The 18,573-nt window shown below is 44.5% G+C and overlaps 2 protein-coding genes across 2 annotated transcripts; both read right to left on the reverse strand.

The window, feature by feature from the left end:
• Positions 1-725: 725 nt before the first annotated feature.
• LOC133408553 (glycerol-3-phosphate dehydrogenase [NAD(+)], cytoplasmic-like) lies at positions 726-5,009 on the reverse strand. Its single transcript, XM_061687581.1, has 8 exons — positions 4,935-5,009; positions 3,469-3,646; positions 3,030-3,170; positions 2,818-2,956; positions 2,538-2,650; positions 2,066-2,302; positions 1,892-1,998; positions 726-1,185 (listed from the first exon to the last, which is right to left on the reverse strand). The coding sequence occupies exons 1-8, from the start codon at positions 4,976-4,978 to the stop codon at positions 1,089-1,091; spliced, it is 1,056 nt and encodes a 351-aa protein (XP_061543565.1). The 5' UTR covers positions 4,979-5,009; the 3' UTR covers positions 726-1,088.
• Positions 5,010-5,942: 933 nt separating this feature from the next.
• smarcd1 (SWI/SNF related, matrix associated, actin dependent regulator of chromatin, subfamily d, member 1) lies at positions 5,943-16,630 on the reverse strand. The gene is made up of 13 exons (XM_061688575.1): positions 16,411-16,630; positions 13,969-14,144; positions 13,645-13,687; positions 12,801-12,923; positions 12,553-12,675; positions 12,287-12,403; positions 11,412-11,513; positions 11,160-11,321; positions 9,959-10,056; positions 9,730-9,865; positions 8,673-8,795; positions 6,823-6,924; positions 5,943-6,745 (listed from the first exon to the last, which is right to left on the reverse strand). Exons 1-13 carry the CDS (start codon positions 16,594-16,596, stop codon positions 6,692-6,694), a joined length of 1,545 nt encoding a protein of 514 aa, XP_061544559.1. The 5' UTR covers positions 16,597-16,630; the 3' UTR covers positions 5,943-6,691.
• Positions 16,631-18,573: the final 1,943 nt, after the last annotated feature.

The following is an 18,573-nucleotide window of genomic DNA, read 5'->3' on the forward strand; positions in this document are numbered from 1 at the left end:
GCACCTGAGACTCTCTCCTAACATTCCTCCTGGCTGGGACTTAGTAGTCTTATTTTACTACGCCATGTCACGATGCTGTCGGGTTTGCATTGTTGACGTTCGTCGTGTGCTATTTAACAAAGTCTTTCATGTCAAACGTGGTTTCAGGCGGCGAGAAGTATGCCCTCCTCTTTTGTGGCACGACATCATAGCCAAGTGGCCGATGGTTGTAATTGGAGCTAAAAACAAACAAACCAAAAAAGACGACAGAAATGACATACCTTGACAAGTCAAGACGTGCTTTTGTATTTTAACAGAATGCAAGCCTCGAGCTTGACGGGCTTTCTAAACATTTAAACACGACACTCAGGATGGTGCAATATTTCGATCCAATCTATTTATGAGAGGATGCAGCTGCAGCGCTTATCTAATTATAGATGGATATTTTAGCCCTTTTGCAAGCACAGGGTTATAATTAGAAACCTTGCTGGGCAGTGGACTCAAAAACTATGCAAAGGATTCTAAAGGAGAGAATCCAGTTCTTAACTAAAGTGCAAGGTTATGTAACACGGGCGCTGCTGAGACTTTGGGGACGATCAGGCCACCGCGTGGTTAATGACCACAAAATGGTAAAGGTGACGACCCGTTTATAGAGCGGTAACCCGAAGCCTCGGCTGATCCCGGGTCTGGCCGCGGCGAGGTTGTGTGCCAGTGGAGGAACGCACAAAATTAAACAGGACTCCGGAGTTCAAGTGATTTATTTCCAAATAAATAATGACATCAAGGACAGAAAACAGACGAAGGCACTTTTTGTTTTTACCAGAGAAAAGCACTGAAATGCTTGGTGTCAACCTTCCGTTTTGTGCGCGTGTGCATTGCTTTTGCGCGCTGCAACGACGTGCTCAGTGAAAGGCCGCAGCGTTACGTAACGTGATAAGGGCAGTTTTAACACAGACGCCGCGATAGACGAAGGCGAGCCGGCGAGAGACTTCGAAAGCGTCGCCCTGCTGACCTTTCGCCCTCGGGCTCGCACGCTGCACTGCGGCATCTCCGAAATCAAAGTCTGAAACGGACCGTCCGTCCGTCTGTTCGTCCGGCCGGCGAGTCGGTCACATGTGCTCGGGGTGCCTCTGCAGACAGCTGATGAACTCTGTCACCGGATGGCCGTCGAAGCAGATCTGGTGGACGGCGGTGAAAAGAGGGAACCTGCGAAAAGTGAACCGTGACAACCGTGAGAATAAAGCGTCCTCGGTCGGTGCCGTTGCGATTTAGCAGCACGCCAAAACTACGACCCTGTATCGAGTTTTTTGAAACCCGACGTAGTTTAAGTTCATCGCTTGGGTCATACGTCAAGTCCTGTAATCTTGCTCAGTCACAACATATTTAATCATATTTGCACTTGAACCCAACCCGCGCCAATCACAACCCCCTGGGGTTAAGGTTGTTATAACCCTTCCACCAAGACATTCAGGTATAAGCGCCTCACGGTTACTGCTCGGAGGAGAGATCACATCTCGATTTACAGTAAACAGACGCGTCTGCAAAAAAATACAGCCAACAGGGAGGATCGCCGTAGGGGATGGATTTGGTTCTGGATCTTGTGGTGATAAAAGCCGGAGGACGCCGAAATCAAGCCCAGCTGCTACGGGGTCAAAGTTGGAGTATACCCCGGACTGATAACCTGTCACTCACAGTACTGACGCAGAGAGACAGATTTGATTCCAAAGTATCCTGTCCACGGTCACCACAGAGGTTGAAGTTCATCCCAGCTGAATTCGCAGAAAAGACACCGCGGATTGATGTCCAGGCGAACGGCGCATTGCGCGATCCCACTCCAGAATCGCGACATTAGCGCCGAGGATCCTTGGCCTAACGTTCCGTTCAAAATGCCAGAAAAGACAAAGGGACTCACTTCTCCACCATGTTTTTCTGCTTTAAGATTTGGTGGACCTCGGTCGCAGTGGCCGGACCTTGAAGCTTCTGACCGTTCAGCAGCTCCTTCTCCAACTGCTCGATGGTCTGAACACAAAGATTATTCACATTCAGAGAGACAATTTAGCGGAGGGGAACGAACTGCGATCCCTACTTTTCCTGTTTTGGCAAACTCTTCTCCGATTTTCCGGTTGCGGCCGCCGTAGCAGGTAGTGATGAGGTCGGCGACCCCGCAGCTCTCCAAGAAGGTGCTGGCGGAGACGGGCCCGTCGGCGCAGAAGACCTTGGCGAAGGCAATCATCTCCATCAGTCCCAGACGGATCACCGCCGCCTTGGTGTTGTCACCGAAGCTCAAGCCGTCACAGAACCCCGCACCTACCGCCACGATATTCTGCGGGAACACAAGTCGCATCAATTTAGCCATTCCCCCCCCTAAAAGTGGTCTTGGCCCTTGAGCACTAAAGTTTGTTGACCACCTTGGCCTGGTCGTAGGTGGATTTTGTAAGTCTGCTATCATCAGGATTGGCCCAGTTACTGTGGCATCGAAAAAGCTCAATTTACCACAACGTCAGTCCCTTGCTCCAACTTCTTCAAACCTTTCGGGATCAGTAACTGTTCGGACAAACCTTGAGCGCCCCGCAGATCTCCACGACGTCGGACTCTTGGACAACGGTCACGCGGAAGTTGGCGGTCTGCATCAGCTCCTTCAGGATGGGCCCGTGCGCTATGTCCTTGCACCCTACGCCACCCCCCCCCCCCCGCAAAAACGACACAATCACGCTGAAGTTCAACCTGAAATACGATGAATTAAGATGAATTAAGCATCGTATATCTGTACTTAAGTCCAGTAACAAGGTATTTGTACGTTCTACCACTCAAATCAAGGGTCAAGATTTGACACCGGACCTATGGTTGTCTCGCAGAACTTGTTCTCCGCCACCTCGCCGGCGATGTTTGCTCCCATCAGGACCGACATGCCGATGCCCAGCTTCCCTCGGATGACCTCGGAGATCAATTTCAGACCCCGCGGGCCGGCGTCCACGCCCTGGAGACACGCGCGGTCGGCACTGAGGCGCCCATGTCGAAGGCGGGTTGAGGAACGGGTGAGCGTCCCGTACCTTAATGAGCGACACGCCGTGAGCGTCCTTCTTGACGTGGCCTTTGATGGTGTCGCACACACGGACGATGAACTGGTGCGGGACCACAAACATCAGGATGTCGGCTCCCTTAACCGACTCCACCAGGTCTGGAACGGCCACCTGACCGCAATGACAACACACTAAGCAACCCCCGTTGTTTTACCATTACCAATTGTAAGTTTCTTTTTTTTTTTTTATGTTACTTCATGATGGTCACAGACAGAACGTCATCAAAAATGCATCCAAAATCCCCGAATCTCAAAGAACACAGCAGGAACTTGTTAATATGACCGGTTGGTAACAGACTGCACCCTAATTGACTCAAATCTCAAGGACGCACATATAGTGCCACTTTGAACTTGCCAGCGTACATCTAAATATATATCAATATGTATATGTACATATGTTTGAGGCTTACCACATTGGGGGGCAGCTTGTGCCCTCGCAGGTACTTGACATTCTCGTGCTCCGTGTTGATGATTTCGGTGAGCTTGCGTCCGTCCACCATTTCCTCGAACACCCACATGTTGACCACGCTGTCAAATTTGGCGTCGGCGGCCGCGTTGGCGCCCACGATCTTGGCGATGGCCGAGCCCCTGCCGAGACACGCCGGCGTTTAATCCAAACGTTTGATTTACGCCACGGGCTGTGCATTTTGTATTTTCATGTAGCGTGAAACCAGTGATTAATGTAACATTTTTGTCAATTTTAAGACAACACATTTGATTTTGACCGCTGGCGCACAAAGGACCGAGAGGGGACATACTGTAAAAGTAGATTTTCCAATTTCTTCTACAAAAATAGTTGCAGTGAGTGCCTTCCCACACATCAAGTGCGAAATTAAACAACCAAGTAAATCGCTTTTAAGATGTCTTTGGTGATATGGTTAAATTGCTTTGTGGTGGCTTTGAGCAAGCGCCATTTAGAGTTTAAAATTGTGGAAACAGTTGGATAATACGTCTCCTTTAAATGCTTTACGCCATGTCAAAGTAATCCAGTGTTGGCGTGTTACAACGTGAGTGGAAAGCTTGCTGCGTGTTTTGGGTGGCACTTGTTATTATGGCGGCATGTATATGTTTACATAAGAAAAGCACCAAGCACGTTTTAAGCATTACTAAAGAGTTGTGCTTAGTCACGCTTATACTATAAGCTAAAAAACAATTTTTAAAAAAGGGCAACATTTTTACTCACGTGCACTAATAGAAATTCTAAAGATTCTCTAAAATCTGACAAAGATTTTGGAGTTTTGATTTTCATTTTACTCGCTTCAAGCTTTTTTTCCGTTTAAAAAAAAAAAAGTGTAACCCTATTTTAATATAACAAATGCCACAATAACATAATAAATAAAGTGTAGGTGGCATAAATATCTTATTTTTAATCTAAAGCTGTGATTACATTATTAAAAAAACGGTTGTGTTGGCAGGAAAATTTGGATTAAATTAAGTCATATATTCCCCATTGTATTATGTTTCTTGTTTTTTTTTTTTTTTTTTTGTAAGCACCCCTCCGCCCTCCATTTCCCCCAACCAGTTTACCAGGTGACAAAAGGGCGATACAACATGCTGCTTGTCAAAAAATGTCTTTGTAACTTAAGACATGAAGCAGAGAGCACACAGGAGCTACACTTCAAATGTCAAAGAGGCCAAGAGAGGAAGCCGTGCATGATAAAAATACCCCACCAGATAAGCTAGTTATCTTTTAAAAAAAAAAAAATTTTTTTATATCTAATATCTAAAAATGACCACAAAAAAATCAAACAATCCCACTCATGTAAAATTGTATTTTTTCAAATCTATTACATCATTTTAGCGACTTTAGCCTACAGCAAAATCTCCATTAGCACACAAGCAAACTTTGTATCAGATGAATTGGGAAGTAAGTTACCAGTTTCCGGAGCCCACCACGCACACTTTCTTGGGTGCTGCCATCGTTGCGCTTCCACCAGAGACCCACTAAGCGCGCCGCCGATATTTATAGCGGGCGCGCGCATATGGCCCGCGCACGACCCCCCCCCCCCCCCCACCCGCTCCAGTTACGTCATCTGTTACCGTAGTTTATTTTCAGTTTGGTTTTTTTCTGACACCGCCCTCCCTGTTGATGACGTTTCCCCCCCCCCCTTTTACCGCCATTTTATTATCGTAGATAATTTGGGACTGAAATATGACACTTAATTGCAGAATTAGGTACACAAAGTAAGTTATACCTATACAACTTTTTTTAGTCGTGATAATTTAAGTACAGGAAAGTAGAAAAATGGAAATGCAGTAAAATTATTTCATCTTTTACGCATTAAAAAAAAAAAAAAAAAAAAACTTGGTATAGGAACATACTGTCAAAATACTGAAAAAAGTACATAGCAGCAACAAAACAGTTGTTTATAATAATATTGGACAATAATATAGTAAATACAAATAAAATATTCAATTTTACCCCATTTTTAGAGAAAGCTTTGGGGCATGAATTTATTGGGTAAATCTAGGGAAAAAAATACTATTGACATCTTTCTTTTAAATATGGACAATAACATACTGTAAACAAGATATGAAAAAGTAATATCTATAAAACAATGTATGTTATAGAGATTTTTTTGGGCCGAAAGAAACATAGCCAAAATAAGAAACTCTAAATAATGAATAATAGTAATAATAATTAAAAAAAAAATTACACCAAAGATATATTTTCCGCACCTTTAGATTTTGCCAGAATATAGCAAATACCCCCAAAAATCCATTTTAAATTGCTCTGATGTGCTATTTCCGTGTAGGTTGTTAATTAGGTCTGCAATAGCTTAAAAGGTACCCCCCCCCCCCCACCCCCCTCAAAATCTATCAATGAATCATTCAAGTAGCTTCGGCCAGTTACAGAATGGATGTCAAAACAAACATGTGCCACTAAGTTTTACATATCCTTTATTATGACATAAGAAGATACAGAAAAATAGGTTTGGTCCATCAAAAAGCTTCAAATAATTACTACAGTGTTGTTTCACACCACACATTATCAATCGGAGCATTTCATCATACTAATCAACTTTTTCAACATCACCTGTGCCTTTGCTGCACTTGAGTAATCGCCGCTGACTATTCTCATTATTCTCATAAATACAGCGTCTACTATCTGAGCTTTGACGAAGGAAAAAAAAACAAAACAAAACATCTGATGGGATAAAGAGGTACAACTTCACATTCGTCATTCTTCTGCCTCAGTATGTACAAAACTATTTGGACTAGAGGTACTGCTAACTAGCTACTTCCTTGATCATCATCTGTACTAGCTAACAAGACAAGTCATGATATTATACATAGTTCATAATAATAATAATAATAAAAAAAATAATAAAAAAAAAAAAAACACGGCATGGCACCTGGACAAAACAAGAAGAGTTTGAGTATGGGACATCCTGATCGGTTACAATATAAAACCCAACGGGACACGTGTTTGTTTTGTTGTAATTTTAGTTTTTTTAGATGCGTTTTGTGCTCACTTTGGCACTTGGGTGTTTTTGACTACAGGAATGTTTGGAGATTAAGACATTGTCGGGGAGGCGGAAAATGTGTGCTCCGGAAGCAAATCAACAAGAAAAAAGTGGAAGTAAAAAATAAAACGAGTGGACATCCTCCACGGCCATCCTACAGTTAACTTTAGGTGTTCCTGATTCCGAGCGCCTGCTCCAGTTCCTGTCGCCTCTGTTGCACCTGTTGCACCGACGAAAACACAGCGGTTGGCATCTGTTGCATTGCGGGGAAGCGACTGAGAGCACGACGGGTCTCACCTTGGAGTAGAAGTAGCGGCACACGGCCTCCTGAGCCCACGGCTGGTAGTAGAACTCGGCCCGTCTCTCTTCCTCGGGGTTGCTCACCACATCCGTCATGGTCTGCGGAGACCAGAGAGCGACTACGTTCAGGCGATTTTGTCGCCGCTACAGTCACGTAATTGGGGTTAGGGATAGAACGACTAACGACCGGACTGAGCTGATTATCAGCGCTGAAATTTGCCATTTCTACATAATGGCATCAGCTTTTTTATTCTTTTTATTTTTTAAGTCCAACGGTCGATAAGCGAAAATAAAATTTAACTTAAAAAAGAATTAAAATAGCGTTTCAGTTATATGGAAATGATATTTTACAGTAAAGAACCGTAGGGAGGTATTTGTCAATTCGTATTCAACTTTAAGAGACATGTTGCTGAGCCCTGGAGGTCTCTGCATTTTGTTAGAATTTTAAAACAAAAATGGTCTATTCGCTGAGATTAAAAAAACAAAAACAAACATCACAAATCCGAAAAGCTTAATAAACATAAGCTTGAAGATATTTAAATGAAGTGTTAGTTTGAATTATTAAAAATTTTGACAGCAATATTTTCCATTTTACTGCAAGTGAATGTCGGCTCCAAATACGGGTTATCGGCCTCCTTGACGAACAACAATCGGCATCGGCCCGGGGAAAAAACCCGGAGTACCCACACAGAATGGAACCCAGAACCCTTGGACTGTGAGGCAGACTTTACTCAAATGCTGCTTGCAACAAATTATTACTTCCAGCAATACCTATAAGACACCAGCAGGTGGCGGTATCGCTTGGCAAACAACATTCAGCGCACACATGGTGATTCGTTAAGGCTATTTTCCTTTATTAGAGAATGTTTAACTTCTGTCTGATTACTTTTTACTACATTGCAGTTCAAGCTTTTTTTTTTTTTTTTTTTAACAACACGGCCCAATTTGTGCGATTATATAGCCTGCAGGCGCCTGGCAGTGTTATTGAACGCGTCAAACTCCAAGCGCCCAAGCGTGACACACGCGCGCTGAATGCAACCAAGTGTTCATAGGTTGCTGATGTTGTCACCTCTTCTTAATTACAGGAACACCCGAGTGCAAGTTATCCATGATAGATTAAGCCAACAGCCGCATCTGTGACAAAGCTCCACCTTGAAGCAATTGCATTGCACTAACTGCTTTGCTGCTTGAACGGGCTGCGTAGACGTGGAACGTAAGTTCATAACTCAGTTTCTGGTTTCTATCAGCTGGCCGGCAGGCCGTCACTATAAATCTGCGTGATAGCCTTCGGTGTGTGGTTTGTTGTTTTTCGTGAAAGCTAGACTGGTTGATTTTTCTCTCATTCAAAAGAAACATTTCATTCCGATAGTTTTGGTGTACAACCTTTGTCGTGCCCCAGTCACTGCTGCTTTTATGAGACTTTTCCCCTCATTTCTGGGGGGTTAAAACGAGACAGTTGATGTTTTGTCACGTGCATTGTTGGGATAAGATTTCTTTTCAAGCATTGAATACTGCACAAGCACCCAGCAGAATACATTTGCCTAAATAGCAGTCACTTTACCCCTCCCTCCCACCAAGTCATAAAAGACAACATGCCAACACTAAGGGGACATATTATTAAAAATGGAATTGTTAACGTCTTCTATACAAAGAGCTGCACATCTGGAGTGCCCACACATCCATCAAAATTTAACATTCAAGCCAATCTTTTATCTGCGGATTTCTTGGTGATGTGTCCTCTGCATGCGCCACATTTTTCATATTATGTCTTCCTCAAGAACATAAATGTAAAAGATTATTTTTTCTTTCAGGCCATGTGCCAGGACCCTCACCATAATGACCCTCACCTTGAGGTCTCTGCACTGCGACTGCAGCCAGTCGTTGATGAAGCCCTGAGGGTCTCTGGCGAAGCTGAGCATGAACTCTCTCTGGGTCTTCAGGTGGTTGATGGTCTCGATGGTTTCGTGGATCTGAGAGGATACATGCGGGGCACAAAGGAATTGAATCACTCGCTTGATTCACCGAGGCAGCGAGAGAAGCCGGCCGTGGTCTGACAGGCGAGGCGACCGCGCGTGTAAACCTGTCAATACGTCGCTTTACGCTCATCTCGACAATGCTGTCAGAGTGGGGAAAACCCCCGCCCCGCGCAGTAGGCGGCGCTAGCCTCCAAATAAACCACTTCACTCCACTCTAATGACTGCTGGCGGGAGGTAGAGCAGACCTGACCCGACTCGCATTGCGAGCACATTTGTGTGAAATTGGCCTCCGCGTGCCAGGCACATCTGTAGCTGTAACAAGTGTGTGTCAAATGGAGCCGTGCCGTCACGGCACATTTAAACCGGCGGCGCGGTCTACATTCCGCCCGACGCGCTGCATTATCGTCGCCGTTAATGTAATGCGCCCACTGGACACTTCATTAGGTACACAGAGTGCAAGTGCAGCATTAGAGCAAGGGATGAAATTGCCTCTCAATAAACTGGGACAAAGATTCAAATGCTTAATAGAACCATTTCAAATTCTAATGGTCATTAAAACTAGATTTAGCGTGATGTACTTCACCGTGTGCGCTGCTGTCCCTTTAAGATCGCGCGAGAGGCGCTAAGCTAACTATGTGCGTGCACGACGCGGTGCACATACAAAAGGTAAAACCGCATCAGGACTCAGTGTCCACTTATACCTCATACCATAACTTTGAATAGCCCCCCCCCCCCCATAAATTAAATCATTTAAAAATATCATTTTACGTTCACTTGAGCAACATTTGTCTGATATTTACATTTGTTCGATGATCTTAAACATTAAAGTGTGGGGGTCAATACTTTTTTCACAGCACTGTATCACTGATTTTGTGGGGTCTTGTTGAATAGTTGTAGTATAAATAGCAGAAAGGCATGGATTAATGACCTTGTTGTCCAAGCCTGCTATTTCCTGCTGACTGGCGGTGGACAGCAGGAAGGAGTTCATCTGGGTCTTCAACGTGTCGTCCACCTCCACGTCAATGTCGTAGCACGCCGTCTTCTTTTGGTCGTTGGGGTCCACGCTGATGTGTCGCAGGCAGAGCACATTTAGGACAAACAATTTTCTTGAGTGGTTTTTCATGAGTTGCAACGGGGCTGACGCGACGCGACGCTACCTGATCACATGGTTGATGATGATGGGCTCGGGAGGCATCAGCAGCGCATGCAAGCGCTGCGGGATCTCCGAGAACTTCATCCTCTGGGTCTCGAAGATCTGTGGATTGAAGAAAAGCCATTTCGGTGGACATTTAGACAACATGGGGGGGGGGGAATCGTGTTCAAGCATTTAAGAATTGCAAGCATGCATTGGAAACTTGTAATTTACAAGCGCAAGACCTGTACAAATCTTTATTTATTTATTTAAACCGGGGATAGCACTCATCAGCAACACTTTGGTGCATTTTTGTTTCCTGAGACGACATTGAAGTGGCAGTCATGTTTAGTCTCAGGAGCTCAGCCTGCGGTGCGTCTCAAGTCCATACAAGGACACTGGAGGCAAACAAGTCTGCTGCACAACATCAAATGTTATGACTGTTATAAATGTCAGCTCTTTTGGGGCGAATGGTGAGCATCAGACAGGAGGAAAGTAACGCGGGGTACACACATACTGAAAATGGGAGCTTTTGAGCTTCATTCCCCCACTTCCGATTAAACTCAGAAAAGGCCAGATTGTCAGTTTTCTCTGAAAGATAATCCTAAATGATTACCCTGTGGTGTGGAGTGTGTTATGTGTATTTCCCCCATATACTCGCATACTAATAATCAGGCTGAAGTTGAGCATTTTTCGCACCTTCCCATTAAAGTGAGATGAAGTCAGATTATTCGACGTCTCAAAGATTATGCTGAGCGATTATCTTGTGGTGTGGGGTGTTTTAAGAGTGATTTTCCCTCCCCCCTCTGCTTGGCAATCATAAATGGTATACCTGTTTAATATTTACAATCAAAACCTTATGCACATGCAAAAATAAATAAATAAAAAAGAAGCAACGGTTAGCCTAGCTTCTCGATCCCATTTCTTTTTTTTTTTGTATTTTCTGCACACTGGCTGTCCTGTGGCACCATGCTGCCTCTAACGGGCCAGTCTTGGTACTACCACAGACATCTGTCTTGGAGACTTGCAATTGTTGTTAGAGATAAGGTTGTGTGTGTGATTTGCTGTGTTGGTCGATAGATCCCACTTTGACAATTTGAGTTTTTCCCTTATCATGAGTAGTTTGAATGGGGTCTTTCACACGTTAAAAAAAAAAAAAAAAAAAAAAAATGGTATGCCTGACGTGTACCCTTGCTTAAGGCAGAAAGGTCTGGAACGATGCAAACCTGCTGCAGGTACTTGTCACAGTTTATGAACTCTCGCTCGTGGGGGTCCTGCAGCTTGTGAGTCTTGACGTACTGCCACAGGGCCTGGATGATGACAGGCCGGGTCTGGGTGTGGATGCCCAGCATGCGAGCCAGGCGAGGGTCCAGCTTGAACTGCGGGGGCTGTTTATTTATTTATTTTTTTCCCCCCCACCCCTCGTCAGAATTGATCTCATCGAGGTCGAAGTCACACGAGTGTGAGCATTTTGGTACCTGGTAGTCGAGCATGAGCAAGACTGTGCAGCGGACACCCACGTCGCCGGGCCTCTTTACCTGGAAGCCATCAGTCTCCTGGGTGGTTGCGGTCCTGTGCCACTAAAATGGTGCAAAGACAACCTTTAGAAAATGGAAACGCTTTTTGCCAGTGTTATTTAAGAAAGCAGTAAAAGTGCTTCATAGATGGGAGCTAAGTGGCTCGCTGTCACGATTAAAATGTGATTGTTTAGCCCTAATAAATAAATAAATGTCCACACATCTCTGTTCAATTAGAAAAATATGATCAGGACAAATCAATTCAAAAAATGAGACCAAGACAATTCAATTCAAAACATTACTTTTCATCTTTCTTTTTTGAAACACAGAGATGTGGTTGCACAAGTCCGAACACCCTCCTCTAAATGGGATGGGGTTGCATCCAGAATTAACCAATCAAATTCAAACTCATGTTAAACGCGCCACCTTTAGTGCCTCTGATGCACAAATAAAGTTCAGCTGTTATAGTTTTTTTTTTTTTTTTTTTCTTCCGCTTTCTAGCAGACTCCTCAATGTTTTATGCTGACACTGACAGCTATTTGGAAGTAATTCCTTCCACCATGTCCAAGGCCCTGTTTCCAGCTGAAGGAAAACAGCCCGCGTTCATGATGCTGGCACCACCGTGCGGCACTGTAGGGATGGTGTTCTTTTGGGGATGAGCAGTGTGGTTGCGTTTACGCCAAACATACCTTTTACAATTATTGCCAAAAAGTTCAACCTCGGTTTCATTGGACGGTGACAAAATTTCTCAAACAGGTGGGAAAATGTGTTGTGGTTCAGGTGTGTAGACTTTTTATAGCCACTGTGTGTGTGCGTGTAATTTTTCTTCTTCTTACTTCCACCAGGTGATTATCGGGTCCATAAAGATCTTTGTCCAACTCTATCACCAGAGACTTGAAGAAGGAAGAGAACTTTCTTTTCTGTTTGGTGGCTTCATATTTGGATACAGCCGTCTGAAAAGTAAACGTGTGGTGTTACTCAAAGTAGTGACAAAAGACGGGAAGGTGGTGAGTCTTTGCAAATTGGTTTACAATGGAAAAAAAACAATGTTAAACTAAACCAAAGTGCTTGATGAAGACAGTGCTATTGCAAGCAGACTTACATCTTCCAATAGACGCCCCTCCACGCGAAGCTCCCATGATGCAACAGTGCCCTCGCCATCCTCTGCGTCGGGCTTGGCTGGATTGAAGGTGTTCGATATGAAGATACGAAGCTTTCTCTTTTGCTGGAAAAAAAACAACAGCGAGAATAAAGACTAAAATGTTAGATATTACCAGAAATATTACATAAGAAAAATTTTGTTTTGATCGACAAAGATTGGTGACACTAGTACTGAAGCTAAAATCAAACCTTAATAGGCCTCTTGAGGGCCTCCTGGATGTCCAGCCTCTTGCGCATGATGGTCTGGTCCAGCTTCCTCTCAAAGGCCAGTAGATCCATGTAAGCCTGAGACTCCGGGACCAGTTCCCTGATCTGAGACAAGTACACGGGACAAGGTGAGTTCTGGTAATACAAAACGGGGAAGATTTTAAATCCGAATCCACAATCCTCATCAAAGGCCTGATGCCTCTAAAAGATTAAACTGTAGGTTATGAGTGATTTTTCATCCCGCGTCCGCTCGTAAAACAGTCATGGCGGAAATCAGAAACCTGTTCAATATTCACGTCAGCATGCTAGGCGAGATGAATATGTATTTCGACGGCTACAACGGGGTACACACATTCCGATAACCAGGCCAAATTTGAGTATTTTTCAACTCCTACGAGAAAAGGCCGCAAAGGTCTGATTACCCAATGTTTAATTCTGAACGATTATCCAGTGGCCTAAACAAAATTGACAAGAAGTTTGCAACTGCAATGTACTCACCAGATAAGCTAAAAGTTAGCCTCCCATTTCTTCTTCTACTAATTTCTTGCATTTTTTTCATCATTTTGGATGCCCCGTGGAAGCGTGCTACCTCACACAGGTCAGTCTCGACAATACACCAGACATCTCCTTTTGGGGAGAGATGGTTGTGTGCGTGGTGCGCTGTGGTGGTAATCGAGTACCCCAAACACTATATGAGCAGTACGCAGACTGATTTTTTTCCTCACTGTGTGTGGGCTCTCTCACATACAAAAATCAGTAAATATGTTGGGGGGGGATAATCGGCATGCGTATACCCCAACTCTGAGACATTTTTAATACTACTTACCCTCTGAGGTAGAATTTTATCAGCCATCTTCTTCTTTTTTGTACTGTACAAAGCACATTCAAGTCAGACATGAGGAAGCTGTACTGTATCTTTAGTTCATCTTGACAAACAGCAAAAGAATGATTTCAAACCATTAACATTAAACAAGAGCAACTGGTTTCATTTTGAAGTTTGGCATTCTCCAAGTTTAAGATGTGCCATTTGTGCAACTGTATTGATCAGTGTCGACTGATGTTAGAGCAGATGTTATTTAATCCCACCATTATACGCCAGGGTTTTAATTAAACCACGCATCTGCCTCCAAAGGTATCGATCGCCTCTTACTGCTGGTTGCGGCTCTGCTGCTGAACTTGCTGGATCTGCTGCGGGACGGGCCTCTTGCGAGACGGGTCCATCACGCCGGGCATCCCTGGGCGGGACACGGGGCTGCCGCCGTAGCCCGGGGGGCCCATCGCGGGTCCCTGCGGGGTCATGCGGCTGGATGGAGGCATGCCTGGTCTCTGCCAAAAAATAAGTCAAAGAAAAAAACAACAATAGTAGGTGCTGAATCGTCAACTTTGAACAAATGCTGGCACGTAGCCCTGAATGATCCAGTGTGATTACATCTTCACCTAGCAGCCTTTCAGCAGGTCATAAAACATGACACGTGTTGGAATTTATGAGCTATTGATCGTAAAAGGTACAAGGAAAATTGTTATTTTTAAGGCCGGCTTGTGTGCATTTTTGATTGGCTGTTACATCTGCAACGCCATTCGCCAGCGCTTCAAATTGAGAATCACAGTAAAACCAGTCAGCCACTCATAAAAACTAGTTCCCGAAACCCTGCGCACTGCGCGACAGTTTAGTCGTGATTGGCTGCATATGTGCCCATTGCAGTGTCCCTCCCAAATAAAGACCACGGGAAGGTTCGAGTGAACACAAACAATAACCGTCACTCACCAAGCCGTGCGCCAAGAACTCAAAGAGCCGACTTCTGGTATCAGACAGCATGGACGCAGCGGTCGAAAGTGGCGGCCGAAGAGACGACACGACAAATCACAAAAACGCCCGTCCCCCTCCGGCGGGGAGGTGGCGTCAGATGACGACTTGACGTCAACAAAAAAAAACCTTATCGAGATGCGCCGCCTTTTTCCCCCACATACTCTGCATGCACGCACATCTGCGCGGCCTTGAAGTACCCGAGAACAAGCGAGGTTGACACCATTTAGCGCGCAAACGCTGGGCTGCAGGGATGATTGAAAGCAGTCAAGGATGCTTGGGGAAGGGAAAAACAACATCTTTTCAGCGGAGTCGCCTGTCACTAGGCAACCCACTCTCTTGACAATAGAGGGCCGCCGAGAAAATGTTACTATTAAAGATTTAAATACAGTTGTACCCTTGCAGGGGAAAACATTGGCAGATATTTGCCAAGAAGAATCTTTGGTGCCAGCCTGCACGTACAAAGAGTCATCTTAATTGACTGTGAATTTAAATGGCATTTCTGATTACAACAAAAAAAAAAAGTTGCAGTAGAGAATTGGGCATTTAAAACAACATAAAAAGGAATAAGAACAGAAGTAGATTAGGGCCGAAAAAAATGGAAATACTCGACAACAACTTGCACCAAGACTTCACACAAACTGCTGAAAACAGCAGCACGCTGTTTTGGTTCGCAACTGAATTCATATGGGCTCAAAAGTTAGCCCTAGAATGTCAGAGAGGGTATTAAAAGTGCCTAAATTGAGGGTGTTGCAGTTTTATTTTAAACCACTGTGACTATATCTATTACGTACTATACAACAGCAAGCAACATTTAACACTTTTTTTAAGGGTTAGAATAGATTATAGATAGTATCCTCAATACACCTTTGTTTTTGTTGGTTATATTAAATTATTAATGAGTGATTGTGTGACTCTATCTTTCTAGTTTTTGTCCTGTTTATTACACCATCTCTAACTATGTATGTCATACCAAACCGCAAAGTCAAATAAATGACTTACACATACAGCCAACTCTTAAAACGAATTCCAATTGCCAAGAGACAATTTTAGTCATCATAATTGAAAAAAAAAAATATATATATATATATATATATATTTTTTTTTTTTAAAAACAGCTCTCGGTATGTTGCAGTACAATTGAACACTATAAATTAGAAATGTTTCAATTAACACCTTTCTAACAGTGCCATCAAAACATTCTTTTAATGAAAATGTGAGGTTAGCATGTGCAGTTAGACGAATGTGGTCACGTCCTAATCACAGCGGCGGGGAGGGGGGAATATTTGAACAGGAGAAGCCAGCAAAAGTGCCGCACTAGTTTCGAACGGTTTGCAGCACGTTACACGCGCCATTCATTAACTCACTTCTTAAAACGGACACGTCCGTCCATTCGGGATGCCAGAGCCGCGCGTGGTGCTGTCAAACGTCAGTTTGACTGTTTTTGCCGCATCGGAAAAAGGGACAAAATCGGCGACTATTTGTGAGTGAAATCGTGCTACGGCGACCGGCTAGCAGACGTTAGCATGCTAAGCCAAGTGGCTAGTGGGACTAGATAGCGTAACGCCAGGAAGCTGGGCGGAGGGATATACATTACACTCTAAATTCTGATAGCGGTTTAAAGGTAATTCGTTTGAAGCAACTCTGAGGAATAGCTCTTTTCAGGTGGTGGCTAGTCGGTGGGCTTATACAAACCGTGTCGGGCGCCCACAGTACGGCTAACTGTTAGCTGGCCGTGACAAAGCGCTGCCAAGGCGGCTTTGTTCTAGCGGACGAACGAGATTTTACCGGGTAGCCAGGCCCGGGCATCGGGGAGCGGTACATGTGGTTCTGCGCGGCCGGCGACGGTCCCATCCTTCCAGAAGGAGTCCCTGTGCCCATGCCTGGCCCCGCGCCGGGTACCGGCGGCCCGGGACCCATTACGCCGCCTCCGCCACCAGTGGGTACCGACTGAAAGCCCCCTCTGGCCGCCATCTCTTCTCCGACTGGGTGGCCGCCGGCCCTGGAACCAGGCGCTGAGTTATCGCGAGAGCCAGCGAGAAATCTGGTCTCGGTTACAGCGCTCACGTTGGAGCTTTGCGGTACTGCAGCGACTCCCATTTTGAACCTCCACTTGAGTCGACATTTTTAATACAAAAAGTCAGTTTGGTCCTTCAAACACAATAGTAAACATACTTTTAAAAGGTAGTGGCAAATCAAAACGAATCATAATGTATATACAGTCTATAGTGGGCCAAAATAGGCATACACTTTAAAACTGCTTTAAAATCCACGTTTGAAGTTAAATAAACGAGGTCCAAAGGAATAATTGATTATCACCAATCGTTTTTGTCGATTAATTTGATCACCGACTGATCAACTAATCGATTAATCGTTGCAGCTGTCGTTTATAGACTTACTTTTGGCCCACGTCGTATTTATTTTTTCACGCAGGTCTCGTGCGGCTCTCATCGGCTCGTGCGAGTGTACGGAATTTTGCGGCCGACGTGAGTCTATTTGTACACCTCCACCCCCGTTGAGTTGCTGCATTTGCATGTGATTGAAAGGAGGCACTCGTGAACGTCGGTGCCAGTCCCTTTGAGTAATGAGCTGCAATCCAAATGCTCACGTTGGTCACAACGCGCGGTGTCACTGTCCCGTCGCTTTTGACGGCAAGGTCGACCCCATTATCGATATGTCCGTCAAACCGGGGGCCGTCTTATGTTAATCCCATCTCTTGTAGTGGAACGTTTTTTAATTAACTTATACATGGAGGAAAATGCATAGACCTTAAAGTCATTAGTCCAATACATCGCAGCTTTGTAATGTCCTAATTTATCATTAAAAACGTTTTTTAATAATCAGAGAGAGTGTGAAGTCTTCTTCTGTTTATATTCCAAGGCACCGAGGCAACTAAGTGTACTAAAGCTCTCCACGTGTCTGCACACAAAAAAAGGTGGAAATTGACCGTGAATACGCAACCGCGGCCAAGATGAACAGAGGCCGACGTCTGTGTTTGACGTGTACTGCGTGATGTATTTTATTGTTAGTTTTCCGGCTATTTTGCAACGCGGCGACGCCTACGCCAGCGTTTTTGAAGTGACACATGCGATGACCTTATTTGAGTGGTTGAGGCGCCATCTGCACAGAGATGATTATTGTGCTTCCCGGGCCAGCGAACAAGCAAGCAGAAGCCGATCAGCGGGAGTCTTCTAGGTCGCCGGTTCCCAGGCTTTATGGAGCCAAGTTACAGTAGGAAAAAAAAAAAACAACTCAGCACATTCTCAAACAAAAATGTCACAAAAAAAGTGTACAAATGGTGATGATCTCATCTCCGTTGACTCACAAATGTATTGTATAAAATCTGGGCCTGTTCAGCTGAACACAAAGCTGTTATACTGTTGCATGAACGGCAACAGGTGGCGACGCAGCTTGATTGTACCTTCCGCCACCTAGTGGAAGAGCATCTCATTGTTCTGCCGGTCACTATAGGTCGCTGACATAGAGAGATGAACAAAGATATATTCGTTGTAGTGAATAAATGGAATAAATGTTTTTTTTGTGTGTGTGTGTTCATTTACAGTCTTCAATGAACCTAACATGCATGTTTTAGAATGTGGAAGCAAAGCTGTAGTACCCAGAACCTTTTGACTGCGAGGCAGACAAACGAACCACGTGGTCACTGTGCAAATCTATGACTTCAGCTCAGCGAGCATCTAAAGCAGTGATTTTCAACTGGTGGGTGGGAGCCCTGAAAGTGAGCCACTCATCTAAAACTCCACAAGTGTGTTTTGCTTTTTTGGGGGGAGGGGGGGGCGTTTTGTTTTAATGATGCCACTACAGAAGTTGCACAAGTGATGTCATAGAGAGGAAAGGTTTTGGGACAACCACAGACGTTCAAGCGACATCACGTGTGAGATGTCAAAAAAATAAAATAAATCAATAAAACTCTCCCAGCATCCAAAGGATTAA

The sequence above is a fragment of the Phycodurus eques genome, chromosome 10 (assembly GCF_024500275.1).
Source record: "Phycodurus eques isolate BA_2022a chromosome 10, UOR_Pequ_1.1, whole genome shotgun sequence".
Taxonomy (NCBI): Eukaryota; Metazoa; Chordata; class Actinopteri; order Syngnathiformes; family Syngnathidae; genus Phycodurus; species Phycodurus eques.